The sequence below is a fragment of the Lytechinus pictus genome, chromosome 12 (genome assembly GCF_037042905.1).
Source record: "Lytechinus pictus isolate F3 Inbred chromosome 12, Lp3.0, whole genome shotgun sequence".
NCBI lineage: Eukaryota > Metazoa > Echinodermata > Echinoidea > Temnopleuroida > Toxopneustidae > Lytechinus > Lytechinus pictus.
In genome coordinates, this window is record NC_087256.1 from 8766625 (window position 1) to 8789028 (window position 22404).

A 22404-nucleotide genomic window follows, 5' to 3' on the forward strand; every position below is an offset into this window, starting at 1 on the left:
TGGAGACTAAAATAGGAAGCAATATGAAAAATTAATTGAATAGCGGTCTGAAGATGTAAACCAATTTTATGGGGAATCCCCTCTCACAAAACGAGGAGCGTTGAGCTACCGTTTCGAGCTAAAAACCTTGCGAGGAGTTGAATATCTGTGGCGTAGGAACACTGGCGGATCCAGGGGGGGGGGTGGCCGGCCCGTGCCCCCCCCCCCCCTTGAGAGGCACAATTCAAATTTGTAATGTTAAAATGCCGTTAAAACAGAAGTGTGCCCCCTTTTGAAAGTGCAGACCCTTTTTTATTGCTTGTCAAATTTTTCCTCGGGAAAATGTTATATGTGCCCCCTTTTTGGAAAATCCTGGACCCGCTCCTGCGTATGAATATAAGATTTAGGGACACTGGACCCCCCCCCCCCCTCACGACCAAGAAAAAAAAAGAAAAATGAAGGAGAAAATGAAAGACACAAGGAAACAAAAGAAGATTAATAATGATTTTCTGAATATTGTATCATAACCCTTCGCAATATTCTACACTTTCACTAGATCGCATATTTTTGAATTATGCATCAGCAGCCACATTATGCAGCCCCTCAGTTTTATTTATAATTATTATCATATTTGCCTATTACTACATTGCCTGTCCTCGTAATTGTTTTTATGTTTTTTTTTCATCCTATCAATTAGACTCAGCAAGTGCCCCGTTTAATTGGACTGGGACTTCGACACCCAAATCTGAATGCGACCGAGAGATGGGTAAGAGGGCGGGTATGGGTGTAAAAATGTCAATTAATCATTTTTCTTAACAAATTAGGGATTCACACAACCATTTGTTATGTATTGACCATAAATCCGTCTGAAAGTGAAATACTTGAGCGAGAAGACAACACAATTTCATCTTGGGATGAGAGATTTAGGCACATGGAATTGTGAGGAGAATAATTTTGTGGTGATAGGTGTGATAATTTCTCTTTGATAGGTAAAGGTGAATTTATTCAAAATTAACAGTATGAAGTAAAAATGTTCAAATGAAATATAAAAAAAACAGCAAAAGCATTGTTCCCTAACTGAGCATTTTGAAATAAATTCCCAGTAGCTCTTAGACTCGCCTCAAAGGGTGTCCCATTTCTTCAAAACATAGCAACAGACCTTACAGACCCCCCCCCCCAAAAAAAAAAATGGGGGTTAGAGTTTATTTTCTTTGTTTTTTGTTTTTTTTATGAAAATTGTCACGTTTCTGCTCCGCCCCAACAGTACTCTGTCTCTGGTGTTCTGCACCGCATATTAGTAGGGGATCTTTGACATAGGGGGTCTTTGGGGGCATTTTCTGGAAATATTTTTATCAGGGGTAGATTACAAACATTCCCCGAATCGTAGGATATAGCTTAATAATTCGGCCAACTTTTCTTCTGAATAGCTACACAGGTGGCCTCCCTTGCTAAAAGTCAATAGTAGGGTACAAAAACCTCACTAATTTCTTTCATTAAGGGGAAGTATCTAAAAAAAATCTGAATCAAGAATAGGCGTATATAGTCATGGACCTGTTAGTTGACTACCCGAGGGGGGGGGGGTCTGTAACTTTAGGGCTTATAATTATCTTTACTAAGTTCCAGTGGGCAAAATAAATTGTTTTTTCAGACATGCTGCTGTGCATGCTATGAGATGAACACATTGCAAAAATGAATAGAACTTGATACAAAGCTATAATGAAGATAAAAAAGGGAAAACAAAATGCTGAATCATATAACGATACTCAAATAAATGCAAAGCAAAATAACATTACTGATCGAAGCTGGCTCGAGTTGAATATTTTTTACGGTGGTCAAGCGCCCTCTCCCGTCGATTTATCAGCGGGAAATTCGTCAACAACTTCGCAGCTAACCAAGACAAGTTACCATTTTCCTTTTTATCATGGATTCATCAAAACGATCTCTCTATAGACCAGCTCCGCTTGAAAATTTCAACGCAAAAGAAGCAAGGTACGTGTAATTCATCGATAAAATATCATCACTCTTTGTAAAATGAATAATAAAAGAACGTGTTCACTTGGAATTGGATCTAGATCGGAATCGAAGTCCCACCTGTTCAATTATGTGTATGCTCAGCTCGGCCTCGGGTGGGTTGAGCTGCGCTTGTCATGTTGTTTGTTGCTGTTGTCTGATGTTGAAATGAGGTTTGCGTGTTAGTGGAGCTTGCTCCAGATGTCTGCGCTACTTAAATCCGATGTGAAATTAGACAATCAATTTTGTAGATTATTATTTGATCATCTTCATGTTTGTACTGTAAATTAGTTAAAAAATCATGATGAAAATTACAAAAATGAAAATAGACAGCTGGCAGCCGTCTGTTTCGAGGAGGAGTTTTGTAACATTTTATTTGTTTTAATTCTCCTCGTACACAGACGGCTCACGATCGTGCAGTTGCATTAGGGGGTTGACCATCCAAAATCCCCCCCGACAGGGCTCATCGATTTTTGTCATTATTTCATAAAAATATAAAGAACTGGACCAAAATGATATTTGGCCTGAAATGAACTAAAACGGGGAAAAAATAAACTTAAAAGGAAAAAACAGTGATTTACTTCGGCTGTTGTGCAACTCCCACTTCCCTGGTTTATCCGAACTAAATACATAAACATATGGCCATTAAGTTCCTGTACAGTTTACGTTAGAACTTCGGTCTCTGTAATTGGTGAGTGGAGCCAATGGAGTTCAGCACAGCAACCAATACAATAGTAATACAACAGAGACCGAAGCTTTTGGTCTAAAATGAAAAGAAACAAAAAAAAATGCAGTGACAGTGTCTCTCATCAAATGACTCCTCTTTTTATTTTGCAGGGTCGCGCACTCTTTTCATTGTCATTTAGTGTGTCCACAAAATTTTCAAATTGGAAAATGGGAAGAATATGTTCATGTAATTCACTACTTATCTACATGTAGATCCACTCACACACATGCGAGGTTAGTACCACTCACACTATTGCGAGGTGGTATATGCTATACGAACCTCGCACAACCGACGTGTTTTTGTAGTGGATTTTAGAGTTGTCGTTAACATCACTTCATAACGTGAATAATGTTAGCCGAAACCCATTCCGCTACTCACCAGGGCTTTTTCTGGTAGAAAGCGTTCCATTATCAATTTTTAACATATTCTTTTAATTTAAAAAGGACACAAAAAAGAGCAAAATCGCTTACCTCTGCCTGGAAAGTGGCTTCGCACGTCTCTTCCATGGAAATAAAAGGAAGGTCGTTGGTGGTGCTAATACAGTTCGCAACCTTAATTCAGCTTGGTGGTATTTTTTAAACTAGATTCATGATTCATTGTATGCGCAATTCCAATAATTGTTTGATAAAATAGAGACCCCAATAAATGCAATAACTTAAAAAACATACTTTTTTATTAGTTTTGCTGACGATAAAACTTTTTGGAAAATATTCAAAACGATGACAAATTAAACAAAAAATATAGAAAATTCTATGTACCTTGAACAAAGCCCCGCAAGTGCTACCATTCGTGTGTCAATTAACGTTCCACCAAAGTCTTTACAGTAAAAAGATTGGACACTTTGCCGAATTCGCGTAACGATTTGCATCAATTTACGTGTAAGATAATTTCTGTGTCTAGTCTTTCAATAGTAGTGTCTTTGATATGAAGATAAATCGCGCGCCCTCTTTCGCTCATTAGACGAAAAATTTGAGAGCTAGAAAGGTAGCTCTCGTATTTTGTTAAAGAGAAGAAAAATCAACGCTTAAATGACGCATTTTGAGGGATATTCATCAAATTATGAGGAATTGACTTCACATCGTTTCGTAAGTTTCGTAGGAGGACTTCATTCTGTAAGTCCTCGTATTATTATTTTTTCATAAGTTAACGTTATTTGTTGAATGCGCCGTGCCTTCAATTATTCTGTAGTCGGCGGCTGAGATGTAGCCGTGGGTGGTTAGTACTAGACGAACCTCACAAAACGCATGTCGCTTGATAATGGATTTGGACGTTTTCCTTCATCCCATGAATGTGGGAGAATAAAACGCCCCAAAACTTTTTATAATTACTAACTGCGTTACTAATAAAATAAATCAATAACTTAATGATGAAAATGAAGATCCTTTCATACTGCGGTGGAACTCAAGCAAACAACAATCAAAATTTTTCCTATCTAACAGTCTCGATTCAAGTTGTCGGGGCATAATAGGAAATTGTACAAAAAAATCAACGAGTTGCATCTCATGTAAACACTTATTAGGTGAAGTACGCCATCTTTTGACAGCGAAAAAAAACGCTGAGCGCCTAGAACACAACCAGCAATACAAGCTTCCGATGTAAACAAGCAACGTATAATAATATCGCGTGCCCTCTCGCAGTTCTCTACGTATATCATACGCGAAAAATCTGGATGTGTGATTCAATCTTCTTCGGCATCAACAATTAAATGTAGTATTATATTCATAGAAAGACAAACAAATGGAAAAGTAAGGCTTTATATCGTTCGGTAAGTGTCATAGCAAAAAATGATTTCACTAGGAATGTAAAATCTAATGTCTAAATAATAAAAAATTCCATGGAAGTTTCGCTGGTGTTGTGCCTTTCACTTGCCTGTGCAAGACGCCCGAGTTGGAACCTTGAGTGATCTACATGTAGATCTACTTCCCACACAAATGTTGATTGCTGTAAAACCACTGAAAACGGTTTTAGACATTTGCTATCTACTGTCTACTTCACAATTCAGCATCTACTTTTGTTTTCATTGTTATCCATACAAAAAACAATTGGGCTTTTACTCAGCAAGACAAAATTTTGGTTGGGAATGAAGTAACTGTCTTGTTGCTGTTTCTTTATCCTTTAGCAAACCAAGTCTTCAATATAGGCTTTGCGCCTTTACTGTATATTGGAAAATATGATGTTAATTTGTCTAATTGTAAAGTTCTTGACCACTTTCTGTGCGGTGTGACAGCAGCATCTCTTGTATACATTGATAGACTTTGAAATGAATGATTGGCCAGTGACTTGAAGTACAAAAATGAAACTTTCTTAAATTTGTAGATGTTTGTAGACAAAAAGTTGTCAAATATTATTTAGAAACATAGTAATTGAAATATTTTTAGAAAAAAAAATCAGCACTTTATTACAGGAAAGTTGAATCTTTGGCAGTTTAAAGTCTGAATTTCTTTATTGGGGGAGGGGCACACATAGGCTTTTGGAAAACATTTAAAAATATGAAATATCAAATTTTTATCCTTACCTCTGATATATCCTTTTTCTGTATGAAAACTCATCCAAATGATCTACTTCTAGATGTTCACGAGATAATGTTAATCCACATGTGATGTCAGTGATGATTACAAGGACATAGGCATCTTAGGTGATCCAAGATTGATCTGTTGAATAATGAAATAATAAGAGAGAGAGATTGAAATTCTTGAATCTACAATGGGAGATGTCTACCATGAATAATTTGTAATGTATTCAACAACAATTAATTCTGAAGTTACACTGTATGTTCTGATTAATATTCATTAACAATTAGCATTGTAGATATGTTCTAGTACTTGATACATATTTCTTGAGGTTGGAGTTATGATGAGTTTTACCGTTTGTGCTACAGCTTTCGGGACTAAAATACTTAGGGAGGAAATTGGCGTAGAGGTGGTTTGCCTCAAATTTTAAAAGAAATTGCCCTCAATTTGCTATGAGAATTTGAGTGTAAAGAAGAAAGACAAATTTTTTTCTACTTTTCCATATTTTATTTTGTGTCTTTAGTCTGTCAAATGCATGATTACATAATTTAAAGCTTCATTGAGAAATTAATTTTTCTTTAAAAAAAACTTATCTTATTGAGAAAAAACATGGCTGAGTGATATTAGCTTCCAAGTTACTCAAGTATTTTTCAGTTCATTCTAATACCAATCCTTATGATTGCACAAATGATCACTTTGATCACAATGTTAAAAGATGAATGATGTTGCATTTTTTCCATCTTGTCAGTTTACATGTTTATCTACGTTGTACCTTAACCTAATTTTTTTTCATCTATGTTGATCCTTGCATATATTTCGTTTTCTATCCTCCATGCTCTTTTTCTTTCTCTTTCTTTGTTACAGAAGACCTTTGGCCCAAGGACGTCTCACTAATGATACTGTTCTTCCAGATAGTCTTACAGTATTTGCCTCACCCTCTGCAGTTCATTCTGATCCAGGTATGACCAGAGTTCATATCATTGTAGTGAAAAAACAAGAAAGACCCGAGTATCATTGTCCAAACTTAAAACTTGTGAACTGGGATAGGAATAATTTCTATTCAAGGGATATCTCAGACTGTTTTGTCAAATATATTTGTGTTAGCCCATTGCTAACTTTATTCCAGCAAAGATCTTTGAAACATTGTAATTATTGAATTGAGGTCTAGTTTGCTTAAGTAATTGGTAAGTGTGGGGAAATAGTGCATAGAAATTAAAGTAGACTGTATGGAGGTATATTTTTCAGTAAAATATACTCTACCTAAAAACTGCAATTATATTGTCTCTTTTTTTCTCTGTAATAACAGACACAGTGGCAAGAATATCTCACCATACTTCAGGATTCAATGAAAGTTCAATGACCCCACCTCGTCAATCAATGGCTAGTCTTAACATCAGTCACCACACCCCGTCACTTTCAAGTGACATCTCAACCTCTCTTCCAAGGAGGTAGGTAGGATCACACTATGTATGCCCAAAAGAACCCTTCACTTACTTTTGTATGTAAATCATGATTATCACCATTACCGTACATTTCTGTACTCATTAGTTTAATCGCCATTGTGATCAGAACCCCGTTATTACTATGATAATAAAAATCATCATCATCAACATTGTTGTCATCCACAAATACATTTTTTGTCCCGCCTGAACAAACTTCGGCAGAGATCTTGTAATCATGTTTCCTGTTGGTCCGTTGGTTTGTAAGTCTGTTGGTCTGTTTGAAAATGTTAAAGTTTGTGTTCAACTTGCTCTCATGGTTAAAATGATCATTGGGCAATACCACATATGGGCATTTTCACCACAGATGGACACAGAGGCAAAAAAATCAAGTTGATATTCATGTAAAATGCTTTATGTTTTTTAATAAAACAAGACCTGAAGTTTCTGAGACAAAATTGTTTCCGACTCTGGCAGCCATTTTTTATTTCAAAATGGCTGCCAAAGTATGGATACAAATTAGTGTTGAAAATAGTATATTGATACATATTTTGTTTTGACAGATTTTTAAAGAACAGGTTTGATCATGATGTTTTCGCCTGTGATTTAGCTTGCTATTATAACACTTTTTAAAATCCCACAGAAAGAAACACCAGTAATTCATTCATCTGATAAAAAAACATTGATGAAGTATGTGATATGGTATGTAATGTCAGTTACCGAAAACATGAACTTTTTTTTCTCATTTCCTGGAAAAGAGGATATATTATATGAAACTTGGTAGATTTCCTCTCTAGGTAACACCCCTCCCTTCTACACCAAAATTAAAGATTACCAATTAACAATGAAGCCATAGGGTACCATTAAATATATGTAATGTCAGTTACCAAGTGGAAAATGTAATGTCAGTTACCGAGATGTAATGTCAGTTACCATGATAAAACGTTGGTTACCAATATTGAAATGCAAATATGTGGTCAATTTTATGGTGAAGAAATATTGTATACTTGTTATTTAAGTCAAGTCACACCAGAAGGAGCATGCTATTGACTTTTAAAAGGTATAGTTCACAAGGAATACTATATGAAATTATGAAGGAAGTTGCATTCCCATCGTGCAAAAAAAATTACTATGAAATTGTTTTGTACATGCACTTACCAAGTACCTAATTGTTTGTATCAGACAATTTTTTGTTTGGTTTTCGGGGGGGGGGGGGGGGTAGGGGGTACTTTTCCCAACCTATTGCCTAAATCTGCAACATTTTTAAAGCTTAACATTGTGATGAAGGGGATTTCCGGGGTCCCTTTTTTAGTTTCTAGGATTTTTTTTAGCATTGCCTCGCTAAAAGTAAATTCCTGGTTTTTATACCTGTTAGTAGTGTGGATGTGTGATACAATTTTGTTTTTGGTTTACAAGTATAGATGAAAAGTGAAATTTGACAGTTCTGATCAATGTTGCATGGATCTACTAAAACTGTGGTGTTTTTTTCTAATTTACAAATAGTTCAGTTTCAGTTTAGAAGCTGGAGTTTATTTTTTGTTGACAGCTTATAAAAGAAATTAGCAAAGAAAATGATTAAACAAATTATGAAGAGAATTGAAATCCGACAGATATGAACAAGCATTGCTTGCACTGACCAGAATAGAAATCAATAAAACTACATGGCTGCATGAGATTCGGGGGAGGGGTACATGTAGCCTAGGGGAGGAGACCCTTATTCATTTTTGCCTTTTTTGAGGGGAGGGGGAGGTTGGAGAAGGAAAAGGTTTAAAAAGTCAATATAAAACTGATGAATAAATTATGGGTGTATAGTCAGAAAAATCCATGTGTACAGTCAATGCAATATTAAATTACTATAGGAAAACATGTAGCTGCTATGACCCCCCCCCCCCCCCGAGTAAGTAAAACATACATTTCTTATCTTTTGATAATTAAAAATATGAAGTATTATGAAACTTTTATGATTTTAAAAAGCCTTACATATAAGTACCAAGAAAATTATGCCTTTGACAATCATATAGCACTGGTAAATGTTAATGTGTATTGTCAGTTACCGACAAGTAATGATAAAAATGTACAAATCAAAGAAAGGAATTAAGAAAAAGAAAAAGTTTTTCATTAAAATGTTCCTAAAAACTTGGGTATACTTCCACATCACGCTCACTTTCATGTGAAGCCCTGCACAGAAGATACAATGCAATGATTCCACACATTTGACTACCATGTGTTATCTCTATGGCAAATTAAGTGTAATGTCAGTTACCGTAATGTCAGCTACCAGCATGGTTGTGGAAAAATTATCATAGTCCCCAACAGACAAAAACGAATTTTTTAATATTTTGACACATCTTAACCTAGTAACGGAGGTATATTTACATATTCAAATTATTACTCTATCTACTCAGGGACATGAGATATTTCAATTTTAATGAACACCCTGAAATTGCATGTCCTTTTGCGTAATGTCAGTTACCGACACATTTTTGCTTGCTGATGCGTAAAAAAATGTGGTTACATAGGAAAACTTAGTATCAGAGTATACAGCAAGGTTCACTTTATTAACTCTATCAAAAGCAAACTCCCATCATTTGTTGTTTTAGAGATACACACAATGAAAGGTGTGAAAACATTGTGCCGTGTAATGTCAGTTACCGTGAAAATGCCCATATGTGTTGTTGAGGAAGGTGGGGACAAAGGTCATCTAGGGGTCAAAAGGTCAAGTTTTTGCTCAACTTGCTCTCATTTCTTTCTTTCTGCATCAATTATGTTCACACTTGGTACATATGATCCTTTGGTTATACCACATGTATGTTCTTGAGAATGATAGGGTCAAAGGTCATCTAGGGGTCAAAAGATCATATTGCATGTTTTATTGATTGCAAAATCAGGCGAGGCTCTTGGTTAGTGAATCATTAGAAACATTATCATCATCATCATCATCACTATCATTATCACTCCCAGCATTATCATCATCCTTACTATCAATGTCATCATCATTACCATTAAGATCACCATCGTCATTGTCATCTGCATCATCATTACCACCACCACAGCCACAACCAGCACCAAGAGTAAAACAAGACACTCTAGAAATCATCTTATAATAAAACCATCTTTTTTTCCCCGAAACAGTTCTCCAACTCATCACTACAGGGTGGACAGGAGTTACCCCCCTCCGAGGTCCCCCTCCAAGCCCTCCCCTTCAGATTTCCTGGAATTGTCGGACTCGGACAGAGAGTATCGTCATATGGTAAGCCAATCATTAGAGCAGGTGGGAATATAAGTTGTGTCTAATTCAGAAATCTGACCATTTGAAGTTCACTATGTCCTGTGAGTCATCGATAATTGATGCTATGAAAGATAAGGGTCCCACGGGAGATTCCTCGCTTTGTATATTTAGTATTTATTTTTTTTTTCTTTTTTTTAAATCTTTTTTTGATAGTGAGAATGGAATATTACCACCTTATGCTGATGTTCAATGTGAAGTATAAAACAAATGTCACGATTATTTGATTAATATTTGTTCAGACATGAATAAACATTAATTTTGATGCGAGGTTACTATAATGAATATGACCAATGAGAATTTCATGTCATAGTACAGGGCAGCGTTTTATGAAAGGACTTGTCGGATGTGACAAGTCTTGTTTTATCTGACAGTTTGCATAGTGAAAGTGCTTTTCAGCCAATTGAAATCAAGAAAAGTTGTCAGATCTAACAACTAGTCAGATGAAAATGTTGATGAAATGCTTCCCAGGAAATAACAAACGGTTAATTGTATGGATTCACCCATGATATATTTGCACAAATTGGAATCTTACTGATGATAGAGGTCAGTTTTTGAGGTCAAACTAGGAATTGGTCATTGAGATTGAGTCCCCCTTGAACTAATTCACATTGCCCTCTGTTTGACTTCCTGAAACTGTCAAGGTCAGGTATTGAATATGCCAATCACTCGGCAGGGTGAAGATGTCTCAATGTATCATCAATGACAGTTCAGTGGGGATAGACCCCCAAACTTCCTCTCATCACTTACTCATAATGGGGGTTCGTGGGGGTGGATTAAATAAATATCAGCAAAATTTGGCTATGGGTACATTAAATGCAATGAGCTACTCTTCATAGTTAAAATGGTTATTGTTATGTCAAGTAGTTATAATATGGTTCTTGGCTCTGTGACATATCAAAAGCTTAGCAATTTGGTGGATTCACAATACGGTGCGCCACCTATCGTTTAAAGCAGACAGGCCGAAATTGGCAATGCCTTATGGGAAAAAGTCAACATAATCTGTTGCGTGCTCTAGTGCATGCATCACTGGCCAGCGCTATTCAGCCAGCTTGCATAAAATCATGCTGTTTACCAGGGTCCAGGAGGTTGGAGAGAAATTTGCCTCATATTCATTTGTGAAATTGAGACCATTTTTGTTGAATTCTTCCTCTGCTTTTGCCGTATAATTTTCATTTTTGAAGCATCACAGTCACATTACAGCCTAGCCTAGCCCGCGATGTCGACCCTGAAATTAGAAATTGGCCTGTCCGCTGCAACTAATAGATGGCGCACCGTATTGTGAATCCCCCAAATTGATCATAGGGCTGCTTTTTTCTATTGATCATGTATACATAAGAGCTTCTTGTCGAATAGAATGATAATTACATAACAAACTTACATAAGGGGAGGTTACTTGTACTTTCTGTTATGTCACATAGTTGAAGTCAAGATCCAGAACAGGTTGATATCATATTAATTAGCAAGTAGTTGCATCAGCACCTGTTTCTTGAAGGGGCATAGCTGACACAGTTACTGTGATGTCACGATGTTGAGGTAACTCTCAAAGTGACATTGCTTATTGGACAGGGTTGTTGAAATTATGAATTGTAAAAAAAATACTGTCAAATTCATCTAATAGAATTTATTAATTACCCACATTTGAAATCATTATATTTAATGTGTGTGTTTCTGAGGGAAATAAACAAATCAGGACATTGCAAAATATAATTGTTTTAATTTCATACATGAATTAAATATAGTTTAGTGATTTGCACAAATACCATCATGTACAAAACATCGATTTGATGTGAATAATTTGAAAAAATATGATTGTGAAGAAACTTAGCTATACTAATACTCAAAAATCAGAAATCAACCTTATCCTTTTCCAGCAGTAGCATAGGAAGGGCGTTTTGTCTGATCATCTCTGGCAAAAGACCTGGGTAAATTGTATCTTCTCTATTTTATCATAAAATAAAGATGATTTTATATGGAGTGGGGCAATTCCATGGAAAATGTTCACTTTAGAGAAAAAATGAAGTTTCAGATTTCACTTAAGCAGTCAAATTTTCTTAAAAAGTAATCTATAAAGTTTCAATTTCCAATAAAAAAATTGCAATATTGATAAAATTTTGTATTTTTTTCCATCATCAAAAAAATTGAATAGTAAATTGCAAAATCTAAAAAATGTGGCTATTTTTAAACAATTCATCTTTCCTGTCTCTACTAAAAGCAAATAAGGTCCCAGAGGTCTCTTTTAACTTTTGAATAGTTGATTAATGTTTACATCAATAGAAAATCACCATTAAATTTTATGCCATACATCAATTTTAAAGAAATCAATCTTGAGATTTGTGTGATTTCTTTATCATTTTCAGTGTCATGTCCGTTACGTTTTTCACTTTAAGTTTTCACAGTTTACAGGAAATTTGTCTGAAGGTACTGCAGATTCAGATTCTATGTTAGAATTAAACCCCCTACCATGTGTAGCAATCATTTTCCCTTACCACTTCTCATTTTCATAAAAATGGCGTAACGGACATGACAATTCGCGTAACGGACATGACGCCTTATATATGACAAAAGGTAGCATTCACAAAAACAAAATATTAGGCTCAGTGTCACAGACTGAGGTCAGTCTCAATTGCTTGAGGATAGCTGGATGTAATAACTCCTAGAATCTGCATGTCATTCAAGCTAGTTTTAGAAGTCGGTTAATGATGAAAGTTCAGCTCTTGTTCTGGTATATTTTTCTGAGAATTAATGATATGCCACATAATATTAGCATAAGATGCAGCTAGATCTGGCAACATACTCAGATCACAATCTGCATCATTTGTGTTTGAACAATACGATTGATTATCTTAGGTGTTTGCGCTGACAGTTTGGAGTATGATAAAATTCCAACTTGTGAATTCATGAGATCATTGATGATATTGCTTCAAAGTATCTGACTTTCACCAACCTCAACTTCTTCAGTGATGGCACGGGCTCACATTTAAAAACAAGTGTGTATTCAGATATCTGTGTTTTAATACATGATGTAGCTCTATGAATCCATGAATCTACAGTGGAACTTCTTTGCAATATCACAAAGCAAAGGGGCTGTAGAAGGAATGTGGCACTATCAATAAATTATTTCATAGTATTTTAGTCAGCCATAATCACGATTTGAATGATGTATCTTCATTTGTACACAAGCAGCATGGTCAATGCAACATAATTAGATACAGCCACATTTGTCAGCAAGCAAGATAGTAAGATTTAGAACATCCAAGATTTGATGAAAGGATGATTATACTCAGGATGATATTTATTTTGAATGAAAAAAAATCTCAGAAGCGATTTACAAACATTCTGATTACCTTTCAACTCATACATGTACATAATCGATAATGAAAGACTGGTTTCCAGGTATTGCTATTAAATTTTAAAATATCATTTTTTATCTTAAAACTGACATTAATACTAGTTCATATTCTTTATCATAAAATAAATTTCATATGTTCATCTTGGATTTATGCAGGTCTGGTACATTTTGTTTTCTTCTCACAAAAAATGAGATTTGGCCTTCTCAGTGTGCCGTAGCGGTACTATTAAGCATTGTATTAATGTATTCTATATAAAATTATCATGTAGGCTATAGCTATTAAATTAATAATACCTGCCAATAATATCTACATATTTTTCTTAAGAATGTTAGTAAAGGTACTTTGCTGTTTCATAATTACATTCAGTCATTCATATTTCTTTCATTTTGAAACTAAGAAGTGCTGATGAAGTTCACTTCGTAAGGGTGTCATGTCCGTTACGCTAAGTATATTGTCAAATAGTAAGCCATGAATAAAATATAATCTTTACTATCAACTTTTTATCTTTTAGTTTGGTGCGGCGGATGGTAGTAACTGGAAAATACTCATTAACTATTGTTAATTGGTGTAAAATAAATTTTTCTAAATATTTGTTTGTTTTATAAATATTGTACGAAAAGCCCCTCTCTCAAATTGCAAAATAATAGGAGATATTACAGATTACCAGTTATGATGTGTGTCTCTAACCTCTAGCCTTAACATGTAAACAATTAGACTTGTACCATATCTTGTAATAAAATAATTATATTCGCTTACAAAAAGTGGACGAAACTGTCATGTCCGTTACGCTTCGTGTGTCATGTCCGTTACGCTACATTTTGAGCTATGAATACAGAATGCACTGCAAAACTGTTGTTAAACACCATTTTATGGATAGAGCATGATCTTAAGGTTAAATTAACACCAACATCAGGTGCATGCAATCTAAGAATTCGCAGGAATTTTGATAAGCAATAGGAGGTAAAAATGCTTCGTCCATTTCGTGTCATGTCCGTTACGCTCACAAAGAGTGCAATTTCTCTGCAACTGTTCAACGAAACGATTTGAAATTTCATGTGTATGTAACTGATACTTAAATGTGTCTGATAAGCTCAGTAACAATTATCAAAAGACTGCTAATTCTACTGTATTTACCTTTGAATTACAAAAATTTGTCTGAACGTCATGTCCGTTACGCTGGAATTGACCAGTGTGAAAATCCCTTGACTTTGACACTTCTACAGATTGCCGTAATCCGTTACAAAAATACATTTCGTACATTATTTACAGACTCCAGTTAGACACCATCGTGCTTCACCCGGATCTCCAGTCCTGGTGGTCGATGCAAGCGGTCATCGTTTAGGAGAGGGTCAAGCAGAGGTCGCAGTCAGTACAGCAAGTGTCTCATCTCCAGCAAGGGTTGTCTGTCACACCCTGTCCAGCTTGGACAATGACATCAGGTAAGGCCTAGTTATACCCCAGCCAAACAAATTATATATGAAACTCGGCACACATATTGGTGTTAAGGTAAAGATGTGTAAGACATACTTTTTGTATGTGTTGGAAATTGTGTTGTCATGGTAATGGTATATTACATGGCAAACATATGGTAAAATTCTTGCAGTTTGAACTACTTCCTAAGTTTTTCACCAATTCTCATGAAACTTAATACACATATTGGTGATGGGGTAAAGATGTGCAAGACACATTTCTTGTATGTGTTGGAAATAGAGTTGCCATGGTAACAACATATCATATGCCCAAAATTAGGTAAAAATCTTGCGGTTTTGTACTTCTTTATCAGTTTTCAACCAATGCTCATGAAATTTGGCTCACACATTGGTGTTGAGGTAAAGATGTGCAGGACATATTTTTCCATGTGTTGGAAATCATGTGACCATGGTAACATTTCATATCTAAAAAAAAATATAGGCAAAAATCTTGCAGTTTAACTACATGTACTTGTCTGCTTTTAACCAATTCTCATATTTAGCTCACACATTGGTCTTGGGGCAAAGTAGGCAAGACATATTTTTTTTATGTGTTGGAAATTGTTGCCATGGTAATGGCATACGGCCGGATATTAATCATCTTCAGTGATGGTTCTAGTTGTGATTGTTGTTACGGTATGTACAGATATAGGCCCCGTTCATAAAAAAATTATACAATAAAAAATTTGCAATAACAGCTTAAGGCTTCTGAAATCATTTACTCGTACTTCGATTGGATGATAATAGACTTGTTATGGAAATTGTGCATATGTCATTATAACTCATTATAAGTCCTTATGAAACAGGCCAATGATGTGACTAATGAAAACTCAGCAGTGAGTTGTAATGTCATCTTTTGTCGCCATCCAAACTCTCTTGTTTACATTACTAATAATGATGACCCACCCCTAGCATGTGACAAATGCTTCTAAGTGTTTAGATAAGCTTTACACACATGATGTACAGTTTGGCCTCAGGACTAAGCCTTTTTAAATTTACGCTTTTACATCGATATGGCAGCAGTTCCATGACATTTGCTTCGGCGACAATTGCTCCGCTCTAAATTCCACACACTAATCGAATGACCAACTTCAACCCTTGGTTTAACACTATACCCCACCCTACACCTAACATAAAACCCTATTTCCAACCCTGATCCTACATGTACATTTTATTTGAAATTAAGCCCGGAGCAATTTGCATATAACTGTTTTCACAAAATATTGTTTAAAAACTTTCAAATTCAATATGTTTGTTATTTTGATGAAATTTTCAGTGTTCTGCTCAGGGAATTTTACTGTATTTATTTTATAGATATGAATATATCAGCTCGGAGTACCCCTTTAAACCTGTTCGACAGGGTCTGGTTCAAATTTCCCAGGTACTTGGTATACAAATTACGTGGAATCACTTGGTTTGGGGGCTTATGTCTGGCTTATCGGTAATCCTCATAGCTATGAAGCAGATACTTGATACTTGTTTTGGCTATGCCTCTATCAAAGTGTAATATAGTAAACATACAGCCCATTCAGACACAAAAAATTTTAGTTCTAAAACTTGAAGAAGAAGGAGTGTAGTGGATTCAAAAGTTGAAAACTCAAAATTGCCCCAAATTCTACACGAGAGAGAGAGAGAGAGAGAGAGGGGGGGGGTTATGACTGCGCACTTTGTATTGGTATCGTTTACTTATTTTGTTTTTTCATAATATCTGTCCTTTTCTTGAGCACCTACGTAAAAGCCTATCTAGTTCTATCCTGTGGCTGTGGTTGCTGCATCTACGTGTAGCCTACATAATTGGAAGAAAATCTGTATGAGAGCTATTTTTCATTGCTTCAAAATTTCTTTACAATTAAGGGGGCTATATTCAAAATTTTGCCAATTGTTGTGGGTTTGAATCTGACAACGTCTGCATTCCTACTCAGATTAAGATATAAACATTGGTTCTTCGTAGATTGACTGACCAGTTTTAAATAATGTCCATGGTTTTAGCTATTAACGTCTGCATTTAAACAGGTTTCAGTGTCTGAATTTTTGGGAGTGGAGAATCATTATTGAATTACATTTAAATGTCAAATGTCCTGTCTAAATTGTTTTGATCCTTATAATCTACCTGTAAATTACTCTCTAGCAATTTGTTTATTGATCTTTTATGGGTGTTATTTTCAGGGTTTTGGACTTCTGTAGTATCTCTTTGCAAGAAAATGAATATGTCCAAACCCTGGATTAGGGTAATTATCCATCACGGGACCCTCCCTTTTTTAATAGAATCCCCCTTTTTAGAAGAAAGTTACAGAACATATGAAAGAACTATGATTCCCCCTTTTTTTAAATGAAATGCAACACATGGTGGAAAAAGAAATTAAATAGTGTGAAATAGAAAAGAAGTGATCCACATCAAAGAGTGGTGTTCCCAATTTGATTACCCCCTGCCTACAAAAAAACAAAGAATGAAAATAAAAGAGAAAAATTGCTTCAGTTTTTTATAGTTTATTTCTAGATAATGAGAGAAAGGCGGAACAAGAGGGAAAGAATGAGAGAAAGGGGGAGGAAGAAAGAGAGAAGGCGGGGGGGGGGGGGGGAGGGAGGTTGTTGCTATTAAATAAACCACCAACTTTCTATGAAAGAAAATATACTCTGAGTCTATAACTTTATATTTATATATCTATTTGTTCTTTGCACAGCAGGAAATCTACATGTATATTGCAGATCTGCAATATTCATCTATGAATAATTTGAAAATTGGCATTAATGGCTGCTAAGTGAATCCCTCTCTAGGTTAATTAAATTGACACAATAACGAGACGGGCTTGATCAAAACTTATATAATAAAGGAGATTTTGAAAATGATATGGAACATAAAGTATGACTCGAGAGACTGCTTTATGATATGAGCTCAAGTTTGCTCTAGTTTTAACTGAACTTAGTCATGTGTCACCTTGAAGTCATCAAAATGAAATTGATCTTGGATCTGAAAGGCAATTTCCTGCTCGGGATATCCCTCAAGAAATAACCCACTCCACACACCAGGCCTCACGCAGTCGTTTAAAGGAGATACACCACAGCCACTTACATGTATAATATGAAGTATCAGCTCTAGTTCTAAATTTCCATAATTCCCTACCCAGAATGCAATATTTTGATCATGTAGCCCTATATAGAATAATACCTTTGTATTTCGATAAGAATCCTAAAATAGACTTTAAAGGGGGGGGGGGGACATGATTCTACCAAGTAGTGAAATAAGAGGGGGGGGGATAGGGAAGGGATAAAGAAGAAGAAAAAGGGGAAGAAAAGTATAAAAAGAGAGATCGGCAGTGTCACTGTAGTCTATAATACCCTTATTATTGAATTGACAAAAAAGCTCAAAATTGTTCAAGCAATCATTAAAATTGCAGTAATTGTCTACCCTAACAGCTAATGGAAGATATCGAAATCACTACAATATACATGTACAGCGAGGGTGACTAGGTCCGATCATAAATTTATAAGGGGGCACAGAAAATTGGTTAAATTGTTCATTATGTGTTCTGACAAGGGTCTGTCACTTTAAACTTGCTGACTTTTGGCTTGTGAACTTGGATAAGAGGAGGGGCATGTTCTTCTTATGCCAGAGTTGATCAAAATGGATGACCATGATAATTAAAGCAATGAAAATGGGATAATCTAATTATCCTTAAGTTTAATTTTTGGGATAAGCTTGACCATGTGGAATAGCTTTAGAGACACGTAAAGCTTGACCTCTAATATGTTTGACAAGGAATGTACGTACCTCTCAAAATAATCCAAGTGTTTCCTGTTCGTTCATCACCTACAAAAAGGATTTAGACAGCACTAAAGGCACTCAATAATCCTTGATACTTAGGTTTCATAAGATTTTTCACTAGAAAATGACTGATAAAGACAGCATTGATGGCACGCACAAGCTCTTGATGATATCGAAAATAAGTTTCCTTTGGACTTCTAAGATGAACATTAATATGGACTTTCCTTAATAAATAAGATGAATTCGTCTGTCAGTGCATATACATGTATCAGGAGGCCAGCAACCAATTCAGAACTTGCAAGTCCTGTTCTGAAACTCCTGAGATTTTGGGACCAAAGACTATGTTTATAAAGGCCTTCTCTGCACTGTCAGTGGTGGACAATAAAATGCAATCATTCACACAGTAATCCTGCCATCCGACTATAAACTATGATATCTCACTTACTCCTAGGACGTTGTCCTTCTATGACACATTGAAATGAAATAATAGGTCATTCGGTTTCAGAGTAGAGCAAACGTGGGAAGTCTAACTTTCAAAACTCGTTTCCATCAAATGACTTCGCAGAATCCAGGATTGTAGGCGATGGCTTGTTTTACACTCCAGAGATATCCACATTATTCCAAGAATACAAGCATTGATACCGAATGCTCACTTTGTAAAGACCCGTGGATGACTACTGCTTATTGATACTTGGTGAGCAGGTTGGATGCTCTAGAATGTATGTCGAGAACTAAATTAATAAGTTGTTGATGTATTCATCATGTTTGGGATTCTTTAAATTGTACACATGTTTGTGGGTTTCATATTTGTGTGTGTGAGATCTTGTGTGTACAGTATGAAATGCATAACATCCTCCCCCGTCAAGTCTGATATTTCCTACCCCACAGAAACGCGGGATACACAGAGGAAGCCGCCAGGGTACATATCGACTCGGTTCCCTCGGTAACGGTCCTCACTGACGCAGATCCCGATGAAGGGGCTTCCGTCGAGCTCGACCAGCGCACGCAGGGACGCTTCCCAGGGCAGAACGACGAATCATCCGTCATCTCGCGGGAATCGTCCATGGCTGGTAAGTTTATTTTCGTTTTTGTAAGTTGCCTTTCCCCTCAGTTTACCCGGTAGCCCCCCTACCTGTTGCCTGCAAGGGGCTTCCGGTTGGAAACTTGGCAAGGCTAAATTTAGCATTCCTGTGATGTAATACCAGCTCAGCCATTATGAAACACAATAGTATTAGGAGTTTTTTTTATCAAACTCATCAATATGTTTTCTAGGAATTCTGTTTGTGAACTGCCAGTGTTTGACAGTGACCCCTTCTTCAAGAATTTTCAAGAAGTGAAAGGTGAATTCTCTTTATGTAAACAAGCATATTGGTCATCATAAATAAGTTGGTGATTGTCAATTCCTGTTTTGCTTACCAACTCTTGTTAGATCTTGTAGTTGGTTAGCCATATAAAGTTTTATAATTTTCTGATATCTTCCTTCTTTTTTTTACACAATATCACTACCTTACTGCTCGGGTCAGTTTTTGGCCAGTGAATAGAATCAGAATAGCCATTTTGGTCGCCTCTGTCTGTATTGGTTGTTATTATATTGTTGTTGCTCCAACTATTATCCTTGCTGCTATTACTCCTACTTAAGGGGCCATCTCATTTAAACCTAACTTACCTGGGGGGGGGGGTTCCTCGATGAATTTTGTCGACAAAAATGAAAATAAAAAGATAGAATTGCAAAGAAATACATAACAGATAAAAACAATAAAATACATGAGGAACTTATTTTAGTACCAAAATTTCTTTTACAGTTGTAAGAATGCCTTAAAGAATATTTTCACCTCAAATTAGCTTTCTAGGAGCTTTAAGCTTACAAAATAGCCCAGGTACATGTACGTTAGGGTTAAGTACTTACAGTTATGGTAACTCTGCCATTATGTGACAACTGGTAACAGGGCTCGGTAACCAATCAAAATCTAGGTTTCCATGGTAATGACAAATTTACCAAATTGTATTGTGAAAAAGGGCCCAACTGTTGCTGCTTCTGCATCTACTCTTGTACTACGTGATACTGCTTGTTTCCATCTTATGTGATGAATGTCAATAAATCAAGAAATTAAAAAGACCACCTGCATTTAGTGCCATGCATTAAGATCAAATATTTGTCAGTACTTACTGTTGTAAATTCTAATATAAGAGTTTACTCGCATTATTTAGCAGATCAGAAGAACACCTAGTTTTAATGTTATTAACATGATGATGATGATGACAGTGATACTTTGTGGAAGGTCTACGGATCAATATCTGCCATAATCATGTTCATAGATCTAATTAACCCCTGGCTCATGAGATCACACGCATAATCAAATACTGTACTTAGACAAATATGCATCTCTCTCACTTACTCGCTGTTTCACTCTCTCTCTGTCTCTATGATGTTGGTGTCTCTGTTACCCCTCTTGCTACTGTCATCCCCCCCCCTCTCTTTGCTAGATTTTTTTTTCTCTCTCTCTCTCTGACATGCACTCATGTCTTTTTATCCCTTATCTCTGTACTTGTATTTAATTTGACCTACTTCTCAATGATGTTTCTATTCTTTTCCAAATAATGTTTGCTTTTCCTTTGACAATAGATTGTGTACCCATGCATAAAGACCATCTACTGATGCCTCAATAAGATTGAATTTCTTATCTTATTGAGGCATCTTTATTGATAGATTTCACTGAATTATAACTTTCTTCATATTTCATTGTGAAATCAATTTTAGACAGTTTTCACTTGAGGAATAAGACAATCTTTATTACTAATATAAAATGAGTTGCATACGTAGGGTTATCTCTTCAGTGCTATGAGAGTAAGAGAACATCATCTGTAATAGGTTTCCAGTTCTTTCTCATTCCAGTCACTCAGTCTGTCAGCATGTAGTCGGACTGGCTAGAGAAAGTTTGTTCTTGGTCTGAGGATTTACGTCATCAAAATAATCTTCCAGAAAAATCTGACAAACTAGGTATGACATCACAAGCAATTCTTGGAGTCTGGACGGGAATTTTTCATCACTGTAATATATTCCCTCATGATTTGTGATACAATCTGTTTCCTCTAGTCCCTTCTATTAATATTTGTGTTGTCCTTGAGGTCAAAGATTTGGGTGACGGTGGACTTCATTCCCAGTTAAAAGTAACATGCATACATGTACTTATGAATATTGATGTGGATATTAGATGATTGTGAATACTCTCTTAAAGGAAGTAAAGCACAGATTTACCTCTAGAAAAATATTTTAAAAGAAAATTCTTTATTGGGCATTGCTTTATTTGGAAATGTTTGCATAATTCTATTGCTATGTGTAATTTAAAATCTTTGCAAGACAATCTACATGTATGATGTTTGTTATAAGAGGCAGGACCTATTTATCACTAAGAATTGTGAACATAGTGGTCTTAGTGGAACAGGATTCTCTTTTACTTACTTTTTCAATAATGATGATTTAACCAGTTTCCAGATGTGTTAATTGATGTTTCGCATTCTTGAAATGAAAATTGCATTATAAACATAATTGAAAAATTAGATAAAAGTATGCAAAAGGAAAGTACTTGTACAGTGTGCATGTATGTATGTGCCCATATAATTATTTCTGTATATCCCAACCCATACCTGTCAAACTTTACAGTCTATGTTGAAAATTAAAATTGTCTTCATTGTTTTTGCTTTTTGATGCTATTCATTCCACTTAAACTTGATAACTGAGTAAACCCTTTCCCTAAAGATCAGTCCATCTCAATAAATAGTTTATTTTAGAACAAATGAAGAATAATCAGACAGCATACCTGTACATGAAGCTCTTGCTTTTCATCCTAATTTATCAAATAGGCCTACT

The 22404-nt window shown here is 35.7% G+C and overlaps 1 protein-coding gene across 2 annotated transcripts; it reads left to right on the plus strand.

Moving 5' to 3' along the window:
* Positions 1 to 1817: 1817 nt before the first annotated feature.
* LOC129272901 (uncharacterized) lies at positions 1818 to 20279 on the plus strand. Of its 2 annotated transcripts, none has more exons than XM_054909985.2 (6): positions 1818 to 1968; positions 6091 to 6185; positions 6533 to 6674; positions 9798 to 9915; positions 14574 to 14743; positions 19425 to 20237. In XM_054909985.2, exons 1-6 carry the CDS (start codon positions 1901 to 1903, stop codon positions 19657 to 19659), a joined length of 828 nt encoding a protein of 275 aa, XP_054765960.2. In that variant the 5' UTR covers positions 1818 to 1900; the 3' UTR covers positions 19660 to 20237. The 2 variants fall into 2 exon arrangements, with proteins under 2 accessions (XP_054765960.2, XP_063963775.1); XM_064107705.1 differs by having other exon boundaries at positions 1832 to 1968; positions 6094 to 6185; positions 19425 to 20279.
* The last annotated feature ends 2125 nt before the right edge of the window (positions 20280 to 22404 follow it).

Excerpts from the sequence above, each read along its gene's own strand:
- LOC129272901 (XM_054909985.2), top strand. The coding sequence starts at position 1,901 with ATGGATTCATCAAAACGATCTCTCTATAGACCAGCTCCGCTTGAAAAT. Across the intron at positions 9,916-14,573 it reads ACAGAGAGTATCGTCATATG|ACTCCAGTTAGACACCATCG; the intron begins GTAAGCCAATCA and ends CATTATTTACAG. Across the intron at positions 14,744-19,424 it reads AGCTTGGACAATGACATCAG|AAACGCGGGATACACAGAGG; the intron begins GTAAGGCCTAGT and ends CCTACCCCACAG.